At 33.3% G+C, this 19640-nt stretch overlaps 2 protein-coding genes across 4 annotated transcripts in view; one reads left to right on the forward strand and one right to left on the reverse strand.

Moving 5' to 3' along the window:
- LOC108972859 (acid-sensing ion channel 4) overlaps positions 1-5021 on the forward strand; it is a 10458-nt gene extending 5437 nt beyond the window's left edge. For 2 of the 3 annotated variants that reach the window (XM_018939736.1, XM_018939739.1), the window contains exons 3-9: positions 2848-3007; positions 3076-3282; positions 3384-3532; positions 4046-4176; positions 4243-4393; positions 4466-4582; positions 4647-5021. In XM_018939736.1, coding sequence (XP_018795281.1) covers positions 2848-3007; positions 3076-3282; positions 3384-3532; positions 4046-4176; positions 4243-4393; positions 4466-4582; positions 4647-4817 — 1086 coding nt within the window. In that variant the 3' untranslated portion in view covers positions 4818-5021. The remainder of the gene's footprint in view (positions 1-2847; positions 3008-3075; positions 3283-3383; positions 3533-4045; positions 4177-4242; positions 4394-4465; positions 4583-4646) is intronic. The other variant, XM_018939738.1, reaches the window with a different exon arrangement.
- Positions 5022-9888: 4867 nt separating this feature from the next.
- On the reverse strand, positions 9889-18543 carry LOC108972860 (protein yellow; the record flags this gene model as incomplete). Its single annotated transcript, XM_018939740.1, is given in 4 exon segments — positions 9889-10193; positions 10255-13091; positions 16251-16702; positions 18349-18543. Coding segments are annotated over 2 exon segments (1383 nt in total). The 3' UTR covers positions 9889-10193; positions 10255-11982.
- Between the last annotated feature and the right edge of the window lie 1097 nt (positions 18544-19640).

The following is a 19640-nucleotide window of genomic DNA, read 5'->3' on the forward strand; positions in this document are numbered from 1 at the left end:
ATTAGTAGCAGAATATTTGGGGGCAACCCGAACCAAGTGCCTAATTTGTAGTAGAATATTTAGGGGCAACCCGTACCAAGTGCTATGCATGAATAAAACGCACGATCACAATAATAAAAGTTTTGTTTAAGGTTATTTTAAAATGTCAAACTGCAATAGCAGCAAATCATCTTCGAGTTTATCCCGATCATCCTCTTTTTCGGCACCATCACTCGGTGATTTCCAACCTGGCACTTCAACTTCAGAAATGGCGAGTCCCTCCATAATTCGAAACAGTGAAGGATTGGTTACTTGTAGGTTTATACAATGGTATAAGGTGCCTGCTAAATGGATCTCATGATTGCCGATCTTTATTTGTCCCATTATGGAACATGATGATGGATTGACTCTCATGATTGACCTTTAGATATGTGTATTTTCATATTATATTTCGTTTACATCATAAGACTCATTGGACTAGCTCGAGTGTCAACATATTCCGTCATCTTTTTACATATAATATGTAAATGCATTAGAAGACTTTTTTTCAGCAGAAACATCGCTTATTCTACATATATTAAGAAACAATTAAATTTTATATCTCAACTTTTATGTCAAATTTATTATAATTCATAAAGTGTCAAATCTATTATATTTACAAGAAGTGAAAAAGGTAAAAAATGCGTACGAATAACTCATTGGACTAACACTTTGATTATCGAAATAACCACTTCCAGTGAATTAATTTACCGTTATCTGGCAGGAAAAGAGTTTTGCAGGTACTTAGAATTATAAATCGTAGATCAGACTTATTCGAATTGTGTATGTTAATGAGAACGGGTGAGTTGTGAAATATATAAACTTTTCCCGAATAATGGTACTAAAAATTGTTTTAGATAAAAATGGTTGGAAAAACACATTCAACTGAATGTAAATTATTAATTGTAAGCGTTTTGTAAATTCGGTGTGCGGCAAAGGATCTTTGCAAAAATTATTCTCTTGGGAAGTCAACTGTTTCTTTTAAGCAAGAAGGAACTGTTAAAAAACTTATTGGAGGACGTCCTAGAGTCAATTCGGTGAAGGTTGACTTACGAATAGTGAACAAGTTCAAAAAATATGCAAAGATATCAGCCTAAAAAGTTATAGATAGTTTACAACTACGAGTAAGAGTGAGTACGCGTATAGTACAGCGGTATTGATGCTATTCTCTTTAGCTTCCGTGCTGCGAAAAAACCATATATTTCCAAAAAAAAAAAACACGATTAGCACGTTTCAATTGGTCTCCAGAGCAGTAGGAGTCAAGATTGTTTTCAGATGAGTTCAAATTTAATTTGCAGAACTTAGATGGAATGACACGTGTACCAAGAGCAACAGAAAAGCGTTTAGGCCGTCGTTATTTGCAGGGTACAGTAAAGCATGGCGGGGGTAATAAAATGGTGTGGGGATGTGTTTCTGGTCAGATAGAAGGACCTATTTACAGAATAGAAGGGAACATCAATAGACTCCAATATAAAAATATACTGCAAACCCAAATGTTACCCCATCAAAAAAAAAAAAAAAATCCATCCTGAAATTATTTTTCTAATTATCGAATTTTAAAGGATGCGACATTGGTTAAATTGAAGTCTTAATCCTGAAGAATTAAAAAGTTTCAATAAGAGGCAGGTCCGATTTATAAACTATCAACATACTTGTACCTTTAAAGTTTTCGTCACGGAAAGATCGCATTATTATGCAGATGCTTTAAATTCGAATATTTTAATATACACAATTAAGAACTAATAAGTTATGTCACAGTCTGTTAAAAGTTATATAAAATAAATATATTCAATTACATTTCTATACTCTCGCAACAAAGTTGCTAGGGAGAGTATTATAGTTTTATTCACATAACGGTTGTTTGTAAGTCCTAACACTAAAAGAGTTAGATATAGGGTTATATATACCAAAGTGATCAGGGTGACGAATAGAGTTGAAATCCGGATGTCTGCCCGTCCGTCCGTGCAAGCTGTAACTTGAKTAAAAATTGAGATATCATGATGAAACTTGGTACACGTATTTCTTCTCTTCATAGAAAGGATAAGCTCGAAGATGGGCAAAATCGGCCCACTGCCACGTCCACAGAATGGCGAAAACCGAAAACCTATAAAGTGTCATAACTAAGCCATATATAAAGATATTAAAGTGAAATTTGGCACAAAGGATCGCATTAGGGAGGGGCGTATTCGGACGTAATTTTTTTGGAAAGTGGGCGTGACCCCTCCCCCTACTAATTTTTTTGTACATATCTCGGAAACTACTATAGCTATATCAACCAAACTCTATAGGGTCGTTTCCTTCAGGCATTTCTATATACAGTTCAAAAAGGGAAGAATTCGGATAATAACCACGYCCACCTCCCATATAAAGGTTATGTTGAAAATCACTAAAAGTGCGTTAACCGACTAACAAAAAACGTCAGAAACACTAAATTTTACRGAAGAAATGGCAGAAGGAAGCTGCACCCAGGTTTTTTTTTTTAATTGAAAATGGGCGTGGCGTCGCACTTATACCCACTTTTGGACCAAAAACCATATCTCAGGAACTACTCAACCGATTTCAATGAAATTCGGTATATAATATTTTCCTAACACCCTGATGACATGTACGAAATATGGATGAAATCGGTTCACAACCACGCCTTCTTCCATTGTAACGCTATTTTGAATTCCATCTGATGCCTTCTCTGTATAATATATACATTAAGAACCAATGATGATAGCGGAATAAAACTTTACACAAATACGGTATTTGATGCGAGAGTATAAAATGTTCGGTGACACCCGAACTTAGCACTTCCCTACTTGTTTTTTTTAATTTTTCTTTTAGAGTTTGTCGGGTGGTATATGCCCGCATCCAAAATATATAACTTGCTGGAATAAGTTCCCTTTCAAGGACTTAGAACTAGATGATTTCTTTATGAATTCAACCTTTGATTTAGAAGAAACCATATTAGGTGAACAATATGGACTTGATGGATTAACAAAGAGTGAGTTAAGATAAAAAATATATTCAATATTAATCAATTTATTTAAGTATATAACTGCGTATATCAAGATTTAGAAATCAAAAGCAGCTTACACTTCTACATGGGCCGCTGTTACACTTTGAATCCTAAAATAGAGTTAAAACGTACAACTCGTACTTCTGGTTATTCTCTGATGCTTACTCATCACATTATACCGGGCTCAAGTATGGAAATGATGTTGGAAAAAAATCCAGGATGGCATGTTTATATTCATGATCATCGTCATGAGTTTACAGGTGAATAAAAATAAATAAAGTTTTTAAACTACTATACTGAAAACATTTTAATTTTTTCATATACCTTATTTCATGAAATCTTATTTATTTRTTTTTTTTAGAACTCAATGTCAAAGGGGCAGCACGTTCAGAATATATTTTCGCTGAAATTGATGAAGAAATTGAAATAAAACTCCAAAGTCAACAATTCAGAAATATTGAATCCAAAGAAACACCTTGTTCAGCCACACTAAGTTATAGTGACATGAAGGTATACTAACCTTTTACTACTTACCATGTTTTAGGTCTTTTAAAGAAAAGAAGATCGCTTGTTATAAAAGCTTAAAATAATAGGGCTAATTTGGGGGGCACATGTATACGGGCGAAGTGGAAATMATAGGTCACTAAAAATACACACAAACTATATCTATGTATATTGACACATGTACATGTCAATATTGCCCCCAAATGGAAGAAAAAGCTCACCCAAACATACATATATTGAGTATAGTCTCCTCTTTTGATATGCAGAATTTTCTCAAATTACTGGTATGTTTGTTGATACCAATATATTTGTTTTGAGCCAATCTTCTTTTGTCTGCATATCATTTATCGCTGACCTATCACTTTTTTATTATTTAGTATTGTTTAGGGTGCCATCGCTTTTCCAATCTCTTATCTCAAACAAACCTAGATAATTCTTTTGCAGATATTTACACAAATATAGACTATGTATATACTGCTTAGAAATGAAAAATTTCGATTATTACATAATTTTTCTCAGTGCGCAGATTTATGTGTTTTCGATGACTTGGCTGCAAAAACCAATTGCACCGGTCCTTGGATGTCCGGTATATCGCAGCAACCATGCGATAACAACAAGTCAATGCGTGCGTTAATAAAGGATTACGGGATGTAAGAAGACATCATTTGTCTACTTACGTTTTCACAACAAACTTTAAATGTTATTTTGATATTTAGCTACTATGAAAGTGACGACGACATTGAATGTGATTGCAAACGTCCTTGTAACGCGCGTATTTATTCGACATTTATACAAAGCAGGAAACAGCTTAATTCAGGTCAGCAATATACCCAAGTATGGATTTACTATTCCACAAAACTGGTTTCGGTAATATTAAAATCGCAAACAATTTCACAAATGGTAGGAAAATTTATATCTGCGTATACGTGTTCTTTTCAGCAGATGGTGGAAGARCGTCCGAGTTATGACACCACCCAATTTATAGCTGACATTGGTGGCTCATTGGGTTTTCTGCTAGGTCTCTCTGTTTTAGGATTAATCGGCATATTGGAACATGTTAGTAATTGTTTAATTTTATTTATAATTTTTCTTATATTCAATGCCTTAACTTACCTTATAGCTTACCTTATTTTTCTGCGGAGGATTAATAAAAAAGCAATTAAAACACGAGAAGYAGTTACAAGACGACGCAGAACGTCAATCCCAAAAAAGTGATGCAACTGATATAACAGATACAACTCTTGAAATAGCCACAATATCCAGAGAGAAGAAATTATGTATGGACGAATAAACTCTTGTTTGACTTCTTTAAATTTATTATTTTTTATTAAGTAGTGTAAGTAGTATTTAATCACTTTATACCTTTCAATAACTAAAACTGTTGCTTGTATGTGGTATTACGCATTGAGTAAACTTAGCAGCACTTAAGTTCTTATCAAATTTACATCCATTTCTCCGCCTCTCTAATAAAGCGTCATAAACAAATAGAACATAATTTGGTTGTTTCGTTCTAAGTAACCCAACTTGACTCGGACCTATCCATTTAAACTGTATAAAATAATTCATACAATTTTTAGATTTATGTATAYTAGTGCCCACATGCGAGTAGCGAGGGACCCGACCGAACATAAGTAGCATTCTCTTCATATCACACGATACGAAATCGGACTGAAACCACTTGCCATATAGCATAATTTTAAATTCCTTGATTATTTTCCTTTCCGACACACAAATCAAGAAGTAATTAATATAACGGAATAAAACCTCGCCTCGTTATGACCAAAAAAAATTCAAATCTCCAAATTCGTTGAGGCTGATCGACTTCGCCAAGGCGCGAAATACGGTTATGTATAGGACTAGATAGGAAAATTCATCAAGCAAGCTGGTTATCTCCGAATCGAAAAGCCACCAATCAGATCGGTCATGTTGTGTCCAGTGTTTCAGATGTGTCCTAGTATTGAAACATCTTGTTGGAGCGAAGTTATGTATCCGCCTCTGTGCAGCTAAAAACTCACGTCAACAAACACAAGGAAGGTCAAGAAACTGCAATCACAACAAACAGCCGAATGATTTTCTGCTCTCTTAGAGTACTCTTCAACAGCGCGGTATAAAAGAACTGTGGAACGGTATTTCAAGCTCCTTATATATGACTGTAAATGAGAAGTGACGTAACGCACAGGATTTCTCCTGTGACCTCGCAACGTTACAATCGACCACAATACGTGATGGATGTCATAGATACCGACATTTGAAGAGGGAATCGAGACCCATTTGCAGACAAAAAAAAAAAGAGAAAGGCCAAACTGAGCGATTATTAACAAGTTGACCAACAGAGTGATGCTCGAAAATTCTTTTAAAAGATGCAGCGATTAACAGAAGGTTTCAAGACCGGAGCATATTTTTGTAGAACCCCAATGGTAATTTAGTGACCGATGCCTGGAACCCGAAATTATGAAGGGAACACTTCTGCAACGTGCTGAAGAGCAGTGAAAACATAATACCTGAATATGGTGAAACCAGTTCCCCAATCCATGATCCCCTATCCATTGCCCGATCATAAAGAAGCTCGAATAGAAATTACCCGTCTAAAGAACAGCAAAGCGGCTTGAACTGTTGGAATGCCGGCCATGCTATTCAAATACGGCGACGAAGAACTGATAAAGAGCATACATCAGCTTCTTTGTAAAATGGTCGGACAAAGCATGCCCGGCGATTGGAATTTAAGTATGCTCTGCCCAATTCACAAAAAGGAGACCCCACAATCTGCGCCACCTAYCGTGGGCTGAGAAGCCTTATCAACATCGCATATAAGCGAGCGTATTGTGTGAAAGATTAAAGCCCACCGTCAACAAACTGATTGGACATTATGACAGTGGCTTCAGACCTGGAAAATYAACATCTGACCAGAAAAGATCCGTGAAAATAGGTTCCAAGCACATCACCTATCTTCGAACCAGCATTAACACCAACAACAATGGCTGCCTCGAAATTCAACTCAGAATAACTCTTGCCAACATCTGATGACTCGGCATTATGAGTTTTCGAGAGAAAGGTTCTGCGAAAGATTTATGATCTTTTGCGAATTGGCAGCGACGAATATCCAGTCAATTTAATGCAAAAGGCTAAAATGCTAATATTTTTAAATTCAAATATTAAAAACATGATTTAGTTTTATAAGTTCAGTCGTTTCAAGGAATAATCGGAAGTTGCAACCACTTAAGCATTTTTTAAATTTAATTTTACTTTTTATTTTAATTTAAAAATAAGTATATAGTACAATTCATATTTACGTAGTTTTATTTGCGATCGCTATACCAATATAAAATCATAGTGTTTTAGCAAACACTGAACAAATTGTTTATTTCATTCGATTGGCGCTCCAAACATGAGCCGAAACCGAATACCAAAATTTACTAAAGACACTGAAACTATCCCAACGGAGAATTATAACCAGTGTATAGAAAGCTATATTAAACGTTGGCATGCTTGTGCTGACTCAGAAGGAGATATTAAAGATTTCTATTAAAATGTGTCAAAATGTTTTTTTTTTTTTTGTTTGAGGTGAACCAATATGAAAATATTCAATATATTGAACTGACAGTGAACGAGGGCTAGACGAAATATCTCCTGTCATCAAAAAAAACAATCGTCGCACTCGGGACTTGGCTCTCACGTCACAGTCATAACTTTAAAGTTGTAAATAATTTAGTATATTTGGGAACCGGTATAAACACCACCAACAATGTCAGCCAGGAAATCCAACGCAGGATAACTCTTGCCAACAGGTGCTACTTCGGACTGAGTAGGCAACAAAAGCCAAACTCTATAAGTCGCTCATAATTCTCGTCCTGCTATATGGTGCAGAGGCTTGAACGATGACAACAACTCATGAGTCGACGTTGCGAGTTTTCGAAAGAAAGTTGGCCGCGGCGAATTTTGCATGCGATGGAACGATGAGCTATATATAGAGATATACGACGACATTGACATAGTTCAGCGAATTAAAAGACAGCGGCTACGCTGCCTACGTCATGTTTTTCGAATAGACGAAAACACTCCAGCTCTGAAAGTATTCGACGCAGTACCCGCCGAGGGAGGAAGACCTCCACTCCGGTGGAAGGACCAAGTGGAGAAGGACCTGGCTTCGCTTGGAATATCCAATTGCGCGCTGTTGTTAACTCGGCTATAACCGCGTAAGCGGTGTCTACGACAGTTAAGTCTTCTCTTCTTAAAATTATGTATTGTTCAATTTATAAGCATCTTTTTCCTGGCGAATGTCCATGCAAAATATAAACTTTAACACTGTAATCTATTTCTTGGAATATATAAGCTTTAATGGGCAGTATTGCCAAAAATTTCCTCTATCTTTACCCATACTTTGACTAAAATAAGTTTTAATTTTTTTTTAACCGGAAAAGTATCTCTCTATTGAACAATTCGTAGTGGGAATGKTTTGTCAAAAATATTCGTAGAACAATGTTTACATTCGAATATCTCAAACATTTTGAGAATGAAATACACTGCCTAGCATATGTATATATTTATTGTTGACATGTTTCGTATTTTCCAGGCAACTTTTTATTTCCATATCCTGAAAATAATCTGTGACTAATTTATTTCGAAGATATTTTAATTCATTCTAGTCTGGTTTAGGAAGATGGAGATATTCACGCAAGTGAGAAAAGTTCTCTTAGCGCCATTCACTTGGTAGTGACCAAAACGAATATTTTATATATGGCTTAAGCATCTCACGACTTCTGGTCTAAGCCCAAGTATCCTCTGCATAGCCAAAAACCATCCATTTGAAAGCGAGGTAAAGTGAGAAGTCGAACCATCCATACAGGGGTTGGATGAATCTAAACAATTTTATATAAATTGTTATATAATGTCCGCAGTTAGCTAGGAAGTTGAAATATCAACTATTTTTGATATCAAAGATATTTTCGGTCAAAAGTCAAAACAATATATGTATATGTAAAAAACCCAAACAAATAATATAATAAATATCTGTATCTAAACAAACTATTAATTAGTAATAAGTAAACATACTAGTTAGTATAAATAGACATAAGAACTGTCTGTATATATACGAACTAGTCCCTCAGTTTTCAAGATATCGTTTTGAAATTCTGCAGACGTCATTTTCTTTTCAAGAAGCTGCTCATTTGTATTATAACATATAGCTGCCATACAAACTGAACGATCGGAATCAAATGCTTGTGTGGAAAATTTATTATTAGATTATTTTCTAAGACAATAATGTAATCTCCGAATAAATTGTTTAAATCGGTTAACTATGGCATATAGCTGCAATACAAACTGAATGATCGAAATCGAATGCTTGTATGGACAACAATGTAATTTCAGAATAAATTGTTCAGATCGGTTAACTATAGCATATAGCTGCCATACAAACTGAACGATCGGAATCATGTTCTTGTACGGACAACATTCACATTTGACAATATATATTCACGAAATTTGGTATATATTATWTTCTAATGAAGCAATATAATCTCTGAAGAAATWGTTCAGATCGATTAACTATAGCATATAGCTGCCATACAATGGACAACAATGTAATTTCAGAATAAATTGTTCAGATCGGTTAACTATAGCATATAGCTGCCATACAAACTGAACGATCGGAATCATGTTCTTGTACGGACAACATTCACATTTGACAATATATATTCACGAAATTTGGTATATATTATWTTCTAATGAAGCAATATAATCTCTGAAGAAATWGTTCAGATCGATTAACTATAGCATATAGCTGCCATACAATGGACAACAATGTAATTTCAGAATAAATTGTTCAGATCGGTTAACTATAGCATATAGCTGCCATACAAACTGAACGATCGGAATCAAGTGCTTGTATGGAAAACTTTCACATTTGACAAGATATATTCACGAAATTTGGTATAGATTCTTTTTTAAAGCAACAATGTAATCTGCTTACAAATTTTTCTGATCAGAGGACTATAGCATATAGCTGCCATACAAACTAAACGATTGGAATCAAGTTCTTGTATGGATAACTTTCACATTTGACAATATAAATTCACGAAATTTGGTGTACATTATTTTTTAAGGTAACAATGTAATATCCAAAAAAATTGTTCTAAACGGATTGCTAAAGCAGACAGCCTCCATACAAACTGAACAAATAGTTACTAACATAAATGCACCTGTGAAGGGTATTTAGCTTCGGTGCAACCGAAATTAACGTTTTTTCTTGTTTTTTATCCAAATATGTACATTGATTGCTTCCTGATATATAAACTAGAAAGTGAGAGCATCAGATGGAATTTAAAATTATGTTATATGGGAAGTAAATAGTCGTGGTTGTTGTTGAACTGTAATATAAAAATGTCAATATTATCCACCGAATTGATTGAATATTACGGAGATATGTGATTTCATCTAAATGTGGGCAGAGCTACGCTCATCGTCCAAATTTGACGACAGCTCTCGTAAGGCTCTGTCGTACCATATCGGTTACAAAATGATATCTTTCTGGCACATTTATTTAAAGATGTATCGTACTTTTAGTAATTTTTGAAATATCATACTATATATTAATCGGGCCAAATAGAGCTACAAATCATTTTACTACACTAGAGAAAGCCATTTTTAAAAGAAATTGTGTGCGCCTGAACTGGAAGGGAAAACTTATGAATGTTATAGGGATTCTGGATATCAATATTCGCCTGACTTACCTTCGTGTAACTTCTGGCAATGCACCATTTTGACTCAATTGCTGATATAAAAGCTCAATCGAAGAAGGCTCTGATGGCCATCACGACGGAGGATTTTTCGAAGTGCTATGATGACTGGAAAATTCGTTGGTATAAGTTTATTGCAGCCGGAGGGGATTACCTTGAAATAAATGAAAGGGGCAAAATTCACTTTTCAATTTGATCGCAGTAGTAGGTCCTCACTCTGAAACCAGCTTATATCAACCAGCTCCACCCAACAAGATTCGATTGTCCCGGCCCAGTGCTTCTCAATCACTGGCTTGTGCGAGTTTGTRCATTCGTCCCAAACCATCAATTTGCACTACCGCATTATCCTAATTTGGACGTATCTTCATTGGCAAGATTCAGTGTAATATTGAACACTGGGTRTGCGGTTCTGCTATCTCTTAGTAAGGTTGCGGCTATTCCGGACGACACAACAGCCAGCGCAACCACTTTATCAGCAGCAAGTTCAGCAAGTAAGTTTTTCCAATGGCCATGTAGGCAACGTAGGCGGTTAGTTTTTAAATTGATAATTTCCTATTGTTCTGAAAATAACAAGGGGACTGTTTGATTGACTTGAACTCCCATAGCCACAGTATCATAACCAAATCAAGAAATCAGTGGGCAGCTCTTGCGTTCTTAATTAATTTTCCAACCATCCCAAAAATTCAACCTCAATAAGTTTCAGCGCTTTCATATAAATTATGTCATCATTGGCTCGTATTATCCTTTGTTTTCGGCGAGCAATGTCTTCTGCCAAAGCATTTTTATACTTGTCCTACAATTTCCGGGGTTTGAGAATCTGCAGGTGCTTATCATAATCGCAAAGAGCTCTTCAAATGTTTGCACTGACCTGCACAACATAGCGTCATCCCAGTGGCCATCGTCTTCCAGTAACCCCATCGACTCACATATTTCTCGGAAAGTGGCCATTTCCTGCACATCTCTGATTTTGGGAACTTGAAAACCAGTGGGGCTCGGATTCTAGTCACTAATATGGTACCAGTACGGTATAATCTAGGTCATCTGAGACTTTTACATCACACCAACCATCGTTCATAGTAAACACAAAAATATTATAACCAATTTTAACGCCTCCTAAATGAGACCCAGGCCTAGGCGTAATCCCTCACTGATTGATTAAAGGGATTATACCATATTGATGAGGTATTCAAATAATCTCCTATTTAAATCGCTAAAAAAAGTTTCGAAAATATGTTTCCGCAAGTATTCCATATATTACGCTAATGTCATGCAAAAGTGGAGTATATGGTCTTGTTGTTGTGACACCAAATTTTTAATGACCCAAAAATTTGCACGAAATATGGTTAATTTAATAATAATATGAATGTATTAAATAAAAAAATCTTTTAATCAATTCAAGGGAAAGTCATTGCGTATAAATATATGTACAAAAAGTACAAATTAAAAATACGTTATTGTTCGTTTTTAAAATACGTAAGGTATTAAAATTTTACACCAAATGCACTATTTTGACATTCCCAATAAAAATAATGTTATCAAAATACAAGTAGTTCCAATTTAAAATGTATCTTCAACATTTTCTATACTCAATTAATAAGGAGATATTTTACAAAAGTTATAAAAGAAATTTAATAAAATTCTTCAATACTAAATATTTAGTTTTCTATTATTACATACAAAATAACATTATTTGGGCTTAAACTACCTAGATTGTATTAAAAATCATACTAATATCAGTAAATACGCGGCTATGAGTACGATGATTCCGCTTAAACTTTTAGTTACCACACCTGAAGCAGATATCTCTTTCGTAGAGTTTATCATTGTGTCCAGTATCGTATCTAATTCAGTTTTACCTATTTCTGGTAGCGGTTTCATTTTGGTATCGCATACAGTATTTGCGATTGCATCCAATACATTCGCAGTAAAAATACGGTAATTTACTCTGCCAGGATAGAGCTCATCATAAATGAATTCTTGCAATTTATTCGAAAGTACCCATAATCTATCTTCCGTATCGACCTTTACTTCGCTAGGAAATACGAATTCTTGCGCACTCATATAAACACGCCCCTGAGTATCGGTAGAATAATCTGTATTAGTTGTACTCCAACAGTCCAAAGCATTTAGATTTGGTAAAGTATAAAACAATACTTCGGTACGTGGGTCTATAAATGCTGCACCTGCTTGTCCATTTGAACTACGCGCTCCTAAAACTTTGAAGTTATGGTAGATTTCACCAGAACTAGCTAATGTTTTGTTTCTAAGAACACTTGTACTAACTGAAAACTCAGTTGTAGAGCTGAGCGGATGAAAGTATAGTATAGCATAGCCATCTTCCTGTGGTTTAGATAGGGCCAAACCATACAAACCATCATCCCATTGAAATTCTATACCATCTATACTGTAATTTCCTGCTAATGGATCAGGATGAAAGAAATTGTGCTGTACACGCCATGAATCATCTTGTGCCCATGAATAAACTATTAGACCAGGGGCACCTAAATCAGCAGCATAGGCAAAAGAAAATTCGCAATTAAAGTCCTCTACTGCTAAATTTGCGAAGAAGGAGCCTTGTTTCATATGACTGTTGGGAAATTTGTAGCGACGTAAAAGATTATCATTGTGCAAATCATAAACTAATAACTGGGCAGTTCCAAATATAGTTGTATTCTCTAAAACGCCTGCAATACGTGAGTCTAATACCCATAGTCGGCCACAGCGATCAGCTCGAATTCGAAATGGAGAAACAAGCTCTGGATCCGAGTCGGCAAGATTATGTGCCTCCCAACTAGGGAAAGGAATGAGTAATGGTGATTTTGTAGATTTTTCTGAAATTATAACACAGTTATTAGTGAATAATATACTAGACTTTAAGGCCTTTTTAATTAAAATTTTTGATTTTAGTAATTTTAATTTTAATTGATTAAGCTAAACACACGACTACACATTAATAATATAAATATGTATGTATATACATATACAGAGTATTTAGCTTTATTAAATGATATTTTACGAAGCCCAACTAATGTGCAGAAATTAACTGATTGCTCATAGCCCGTTGAATATGGAAAACAAATATAATATTAGTTTAGACGCTGCTCGATCGTTAAAATTTAGAGAGTAGATAAGACACACTAATATTCTGCGTCATATAATTTGAAAAGACAAATTTTACCTTGAACACAATATAATAGCAAATATGGACGTTAAACTGGTTTCTTTTAATTCTAAACATTCTAAATTCGAACACATATATGTATGCACATATACTCATACAGAAATAATCCAGGTCTTGTTTTCGCAACAAACAAGTTAGAAAGAATATTTGCTTTCATTACTTTGAATATAATTTTTGCCGTTTGGCCGAAAAGGTGCATGACTTTAGAAAAATGTTAGCAATAAATCAAAGCAAGTATTGGAAACTGCCAAATGAACAGACTATGACTAAGAAGTTACAAAATATATAGATACATGTACATATATAACCCTTTCATGTATATGATTGTAAAAATTGTAGCTGATTCGGTACTGCTTGAACCGGTCTTTATTATTTCAATTTGTTAATTGTTGTATTTCACACACATATCATTTATAAAACAAGTAAGGAAGGGCTAAGTTCGGGTGTCACCGAACATTTTATACTCTCGCATGATAAAGTGATAAGCGGGATTTCATTATCCGTCATTTACAGTACATATTTTTTTATTTTCCTGTAAAATTAATTAGATTAGATCAATTTGGGTACTTTGAGTATTGAATTGTATTTTCATTTATTTTAATTGTATTGAAAATTTATAGTCCGATCACGACAATTTTTCCACCAGGGGTACCGCAGCTCAAATATCGTATTTGTGTAAAGTTTTATTCCGCTATCATCAATGGTTCCTAATGTATATATTATACAGAGAAGGCATCAGATGGAATTCAAAATAGCGTTATATTGGAAGAAAGCGTGGTTGTGAACCGATTTCGCCAATATTTCGTGCATGTCATCAGAGTGTTAAGAAAATATCATATACGAAATTTCGTTGAAATCGGTTGAGTAGTTCCTGAGATATGGTTTTTTGGTCCATAAGTGCGCGACACCACGCCCATTTTAAATTTAAAAAAAAGCATGGGTGTAGCTTCCCTCTGCCATTTCTTCCGTAAAATTTAGTGTTTCTGACTTTTTTGTTAGTCGGTTAACACACTTTTAGTGATTTTCAACATAACCTTTGTATGGGAAGTGGGCGTGGTTATTATCCGATTTCTTCCATTTTTGAACTGTATATGGAAATGAAGGAAACGACCCTATAGAGTTTGGTTGACATGGCTATAGTAGTTTCCGAGATGTGTACAAAAAACTTAGTAGGGGGCGGAGCCACGCCCACTTTAAAAAAAAAAAAATTACGTCCAAATATGCCCTTCCCTAATGCGATCCTTTGTGCCAAATTTCACTTTAATATCTTTATTTATGGCTTAGTTATGACACTTTATATGTTTTCGCCATTTTGTGGGCGTGCCGATTTTGCCCATCTTCGAACTTAACCTTCTTATGGAGCCAAAAAATACGTGTACCAAGTTTCATCATGATATCTTAATTTTTACGCAAGTTACAGCTTGCAAGGACAGACGGACGGCCAGACAGACATCCGGATTTCAACTCTACTGATCACCCTGATTACTTTGGTATATATAACCCTATATCTGACTCTTACAAACAACCGTTATGTGAACAAAACTAGAATACTCTCCTTAGCAACTTTGTTGCGAGAGTGTAAATAAGACTTTCTCTAAGCCTCTACTTTATATAACATTTTTGTAGGAAATTTTACCATTGTAATTCTGTCAAATATCATCGAAAATGAAGATGTGCATACATACATATAGAATATATGTACCACTCCACATTTAAGATTTTTTATGCTTATTGACAAAATACATAATTTGGTAAGATAAATGGATTTAGTAAAATACGAAATCGTTTTGAATTGTCCGACTTTCATACATTAATATCTAATTTTTTATAAATTATTGTCACATATCACAATATTCATATTTTTGCAATACAAAACTAATTTAATTCTATGCGCTCTTTATGTTTGAATTAATTTCTGCTCTTTTAAATACAAAATTTCTTCCGCGTAAGTAAATAAAATTTCTTTTATAAAAAATCTCATATTTTTATCCGAGGGGTTTTTCGTTCAGTATTAATCCCAGAAGAAAATTTAAGTTCGAGTAAAGCCGCACAATGAAAATTATAGGAAGGCATCTGCAAAATACAAGGAAATATGAAAATATTTCACTTTGAATGTCAACGGAATTCATTCATTTTTCGTTTCATATTAAATTATAGTATAGTAAATATGTACAAATATCTTTCTTCATACTCCTAAATTATTGGAAACGAACCTCAGCTATAACGAAAATTCTCCAGCAAGATTCTTATCAACATCTCCGAATCCTTTCCGGTACATTAGTATACGTATGTATATATAATACATATCTAGTCTAAAATCAATCGTACGAAATCATGACAAATTTCTTATTCGATTTTGTTCATTTCTAAATGAGATTCGCTTCTTGTAATATAATAGGTCGCTATTTAGTCAAATAGTTTTAAACTATAAAATTTAATTGTGGTAAAGCCTGCTACGGATAAATGAACAAGAGTTAGAACGAATGACCTCTAGACTAAGTGTGGCAACGCCCGCTAAAATGAACAAGAGTTAGAACAAAAGGCATACTAACCAATTTGCAAATAAGTAGTAAATCAGTGGCAACTTGTATTCTGATTTTGTTACCATTTAAAAAGTTTGTACAGAAAGTATCGCGATTTTCCTATCTAACCTATCTGGATGTGATTACTTTGAAGGCGATATTAATGATATTCATGAATATGAATATGAAATGGTAGATAAATACTTTATTAATAAATACACTATTTGTAATACATGTTGAACAAACCTTGTATAACATCTTCAATCTGTATTTTTTATCTGACTCACCATTGATATCAAAATAAGCCAATGACGCTGGTACACCGTCTCGCCATCGTGGCAAAGCAATATACATTCGTGACCTATGTACTTCCAACCCAAAAGGTATAACGTTATCTGGCCGAAACTCGTGATTTTCAATTGCCGTCCAACGTGCTTCGGCATTCTCATATTTAAAGTCCATCTCCTTCCACTCAAATGCAATACGCAAATTATCTTTGGTTTTAGTCAAAACAGCAAAAAGTAATATAAGGCAAGTACTTTTTCGTAGCCTCTCACACATTTTGTATWTGTTATTTCTCGTTAACTAAAGTGCTAATTGGATTAATATTTTTATTTTATTACCTATTTGTATGGCTTCGTTATGAATTTTTGCTTATCCACACAATTATAAAAAATACATATATACCATATGTTCAAATCGATACCATTWTTGTTCGTGAGATAATTTTGAGGAGTTACTAAAAGTACAAAAAGGTTTGAAAATACGGGATTATAAGTAATATATTTTTTTAGGTTAGATTAATTTAATTTGTTACTTAAGTATTCATTCATTATTATTTAATATGTGTATTTTTTCTTTAAAGTCGCTTTTGTAACGAAACATTTTTCAGCTTTTTATTAAAGCCCAACTTTTTTTTTTTACTATTATTTTATTGGATCTACTTTTTGTTTTAAATCCTAACAATAAGCTATAAAATCTTAAATCTATTTAAAAACTAGACAGGCTCAAGCAAATGGTTGAGATGTTTGGGTGGTGAAGTCATTGCTCTTTAGTACGAAAGCATATATCTTTAAGGAGAATCGCAGGAACGTACATTTGTATTAAATCAATAGTAGTTGCACAGGTCGTACCCCACAGTTGAATGCCAGTCATCCATTGACTTTAGGACCTCATTATATAAAAGCACTTTTTTGTCTAGGCTAAGTTTAGTTTTTATTTAAAAGCAGCTCTAATCTTCATACATATTATTGTTTATTTTTACTATCAGGTGCATTTTTAGTCTTAACGAAAATGTAACTGTATATCCGATATTTTTTATGTAACTAAACAGCTTTACAACCTACGGGTTTTCAGTAACAGAATTACGATTGGTAAGTTTTCTGTTAATACAACCTTTTAAAAAATAACACCTTTTAAAAGAACAAAATTAGAATTATTTCACGTTAACTTCAAATAAAAATTAATCCTAATCTATAATAGTTAAATTTCACATGATATGAACTAAAAGCTCATTATCACCACCTATACGTTTTCAATGCTCCCTGCATAAGGAAGAATGAATAGTGAAGAAATTTATAATTGTGTACCACGAACTGTAATTGATGTATTATACGTTTTATTTATTTAGTATTATTATTTAAATTAATTGATGAATTTTATTTTATTTTATTATCAATCAGTTTATCGCTTTTTGACGGAAATTAGACTGTTAARACTGTGCGGCTGAATTAACGTAAGCGCGTGGTACGTTTATATGTTTACATACATTTATAAATATAATTATTTACGTAAGCATCTAAATGTATGAACGTTTTAACAAATTATTGCACCATTCTATTTATCTCATCTTAATGCTCATTTAACACTGTTGCAAACGTGTTTCTTTCAAAACGAAAATATAACTCAACTCCTTTATACAAGTATAATTCGATCTATACCTACATATGTGCCAGCTATACTACAGATAACACAGTCCAGATAATTTTGATTTCCCTAAGTATAACAAATTACTAGATGATTTGATATAAGTGAAAATGAATTGCTATCTATTGTTTACTATTTAATGTGAGTAAACATGGATGAGAGCTTCAGGATATCTGCTGGTGTTGGCTAATTTTGTGAAATGAAGACTTTCCAAAGCAAGCATAATAAGAGTGCCGTTATCAACTATTCTACATAACGAAAAAATCGATTCAAAGATGTTTTATTTCTACCTGCTAATACCTATTATTTTGTAAAGCAGCTATAGAAACGTTTGTCAGTATTCCACATTCAGAGCAGTGAAAAACATCGTTCATAAAAAAGTTATTCAGGCTRAGTTACTTCAATAGAATTTTTACTTTAAGAGAAATGTCTGGAATATATTTATCAAAGTCACACTACCTTTATGTATTTTGCATCAATCAGCATTAAAATAAAAATGGTTGTACCGCCTTTCATAAACAATTTCTTTAACGTAAAAAATTATTATTTCGTTTATGTTGCACAAACAAATTTAGTTATATTTGTCTTTTAATATTAACACTATGGAGGAGTCTGTTTGTATAATCTGATTTTATAGCAAGTTTTTCAAATCAACTTTAAATGTCGGTTTTTTTTTAGAATTTTATGGGAATATTTAGCATAGTAATGTATATTATTTGTAAACGAAAATAATCGATTATTATTTAAAATGTTCACATAAATTTTGCGATTATATTAAAAAGTGTTTTTCATAGTGGCTAGCAAACTTTTTTCCTACCATTATTTAATTTAGAAATTGTTTTGTACTCGTATTACCATTAAATATACCTAACATTAGTTCCCTTTACATGTTATTTCCTTTCATCTAATTTGTATAAGGGACCGACAAATGAGGCAACATAAGGATGTAAGCCATTTCTGAGTCATGTTAGCTTTTTCATTGAAGAACGATGCCGTCAGCACATATTTAATTATTATGGAAAAATATCATTGCCCCATGACTAATAATTTTAGAGGAGCCATCGAGTATTATCAAAGTACATATTAAGAAATTTTTATTAATTTCAACATAAAGACAACTAGACAAACCAATTAATATGCAAACACAATTCAAGTTAGTATTGTATAAATCGATCAGGTTTGTGCCTTAAGTCTTTTGTATTTCAAAGCTTAATTAAAATTATTTGTATTTTCTGTCATTTGATATATTCTACTTTTAAACCCCCTAAAGGTGATATAACATTTACAATTTATGATTACAATGGTTTTCCACATACTTATATTTTGAAACTCTTTACACTGTTTTTAAAAATCGCTGACAATTAATTTAATTGTTGTCGCTTATAACTTTCACGATTTAGATACTTAAAATAACGTTTCTTTTTTCATTTTTMATTAGGTACATTGCTTTAATTTGTATATAATAGCATGCCTATTAATGACAGTGTAAAGATATTCCAAAATAGATTTAAAAGCGAATCGCTTCAAATTATAATACCTAAATGCGGCTATACTTTGAAACTACTAGCAAATAAACAGCTAAGGATTTACTTTCAAAACTCAAATATGAGGCTTTCTAAATTGTTGTAGTGTTAAGTAATGTTTTGTTTTCTTATTTCCACTCAATAAAAAATGAAGTTTTGCAATTGTTCTATAGCACCTAATATCGATTATAACTGCATATATATACATATACTATTATTAATTTATAA

The sequence above is a fragment of the Bactrocera latifrons genome, unplaced genomic scaffold, assembly GCF_001853355.1.
Source record: "Bactrocera latifrons isolate USDA-ARS-PBARC rearing strain unplaced genomic scaffold, ASM185335v1 scaffold_431, whole genome shotgun sequence".
Taxonomy (NCBI): Eukaryota; Metazoa; Arthropoda; class Insecta; order Diptera; family Tephritidae; genus Bactrocera; species Bactrocera latifrons.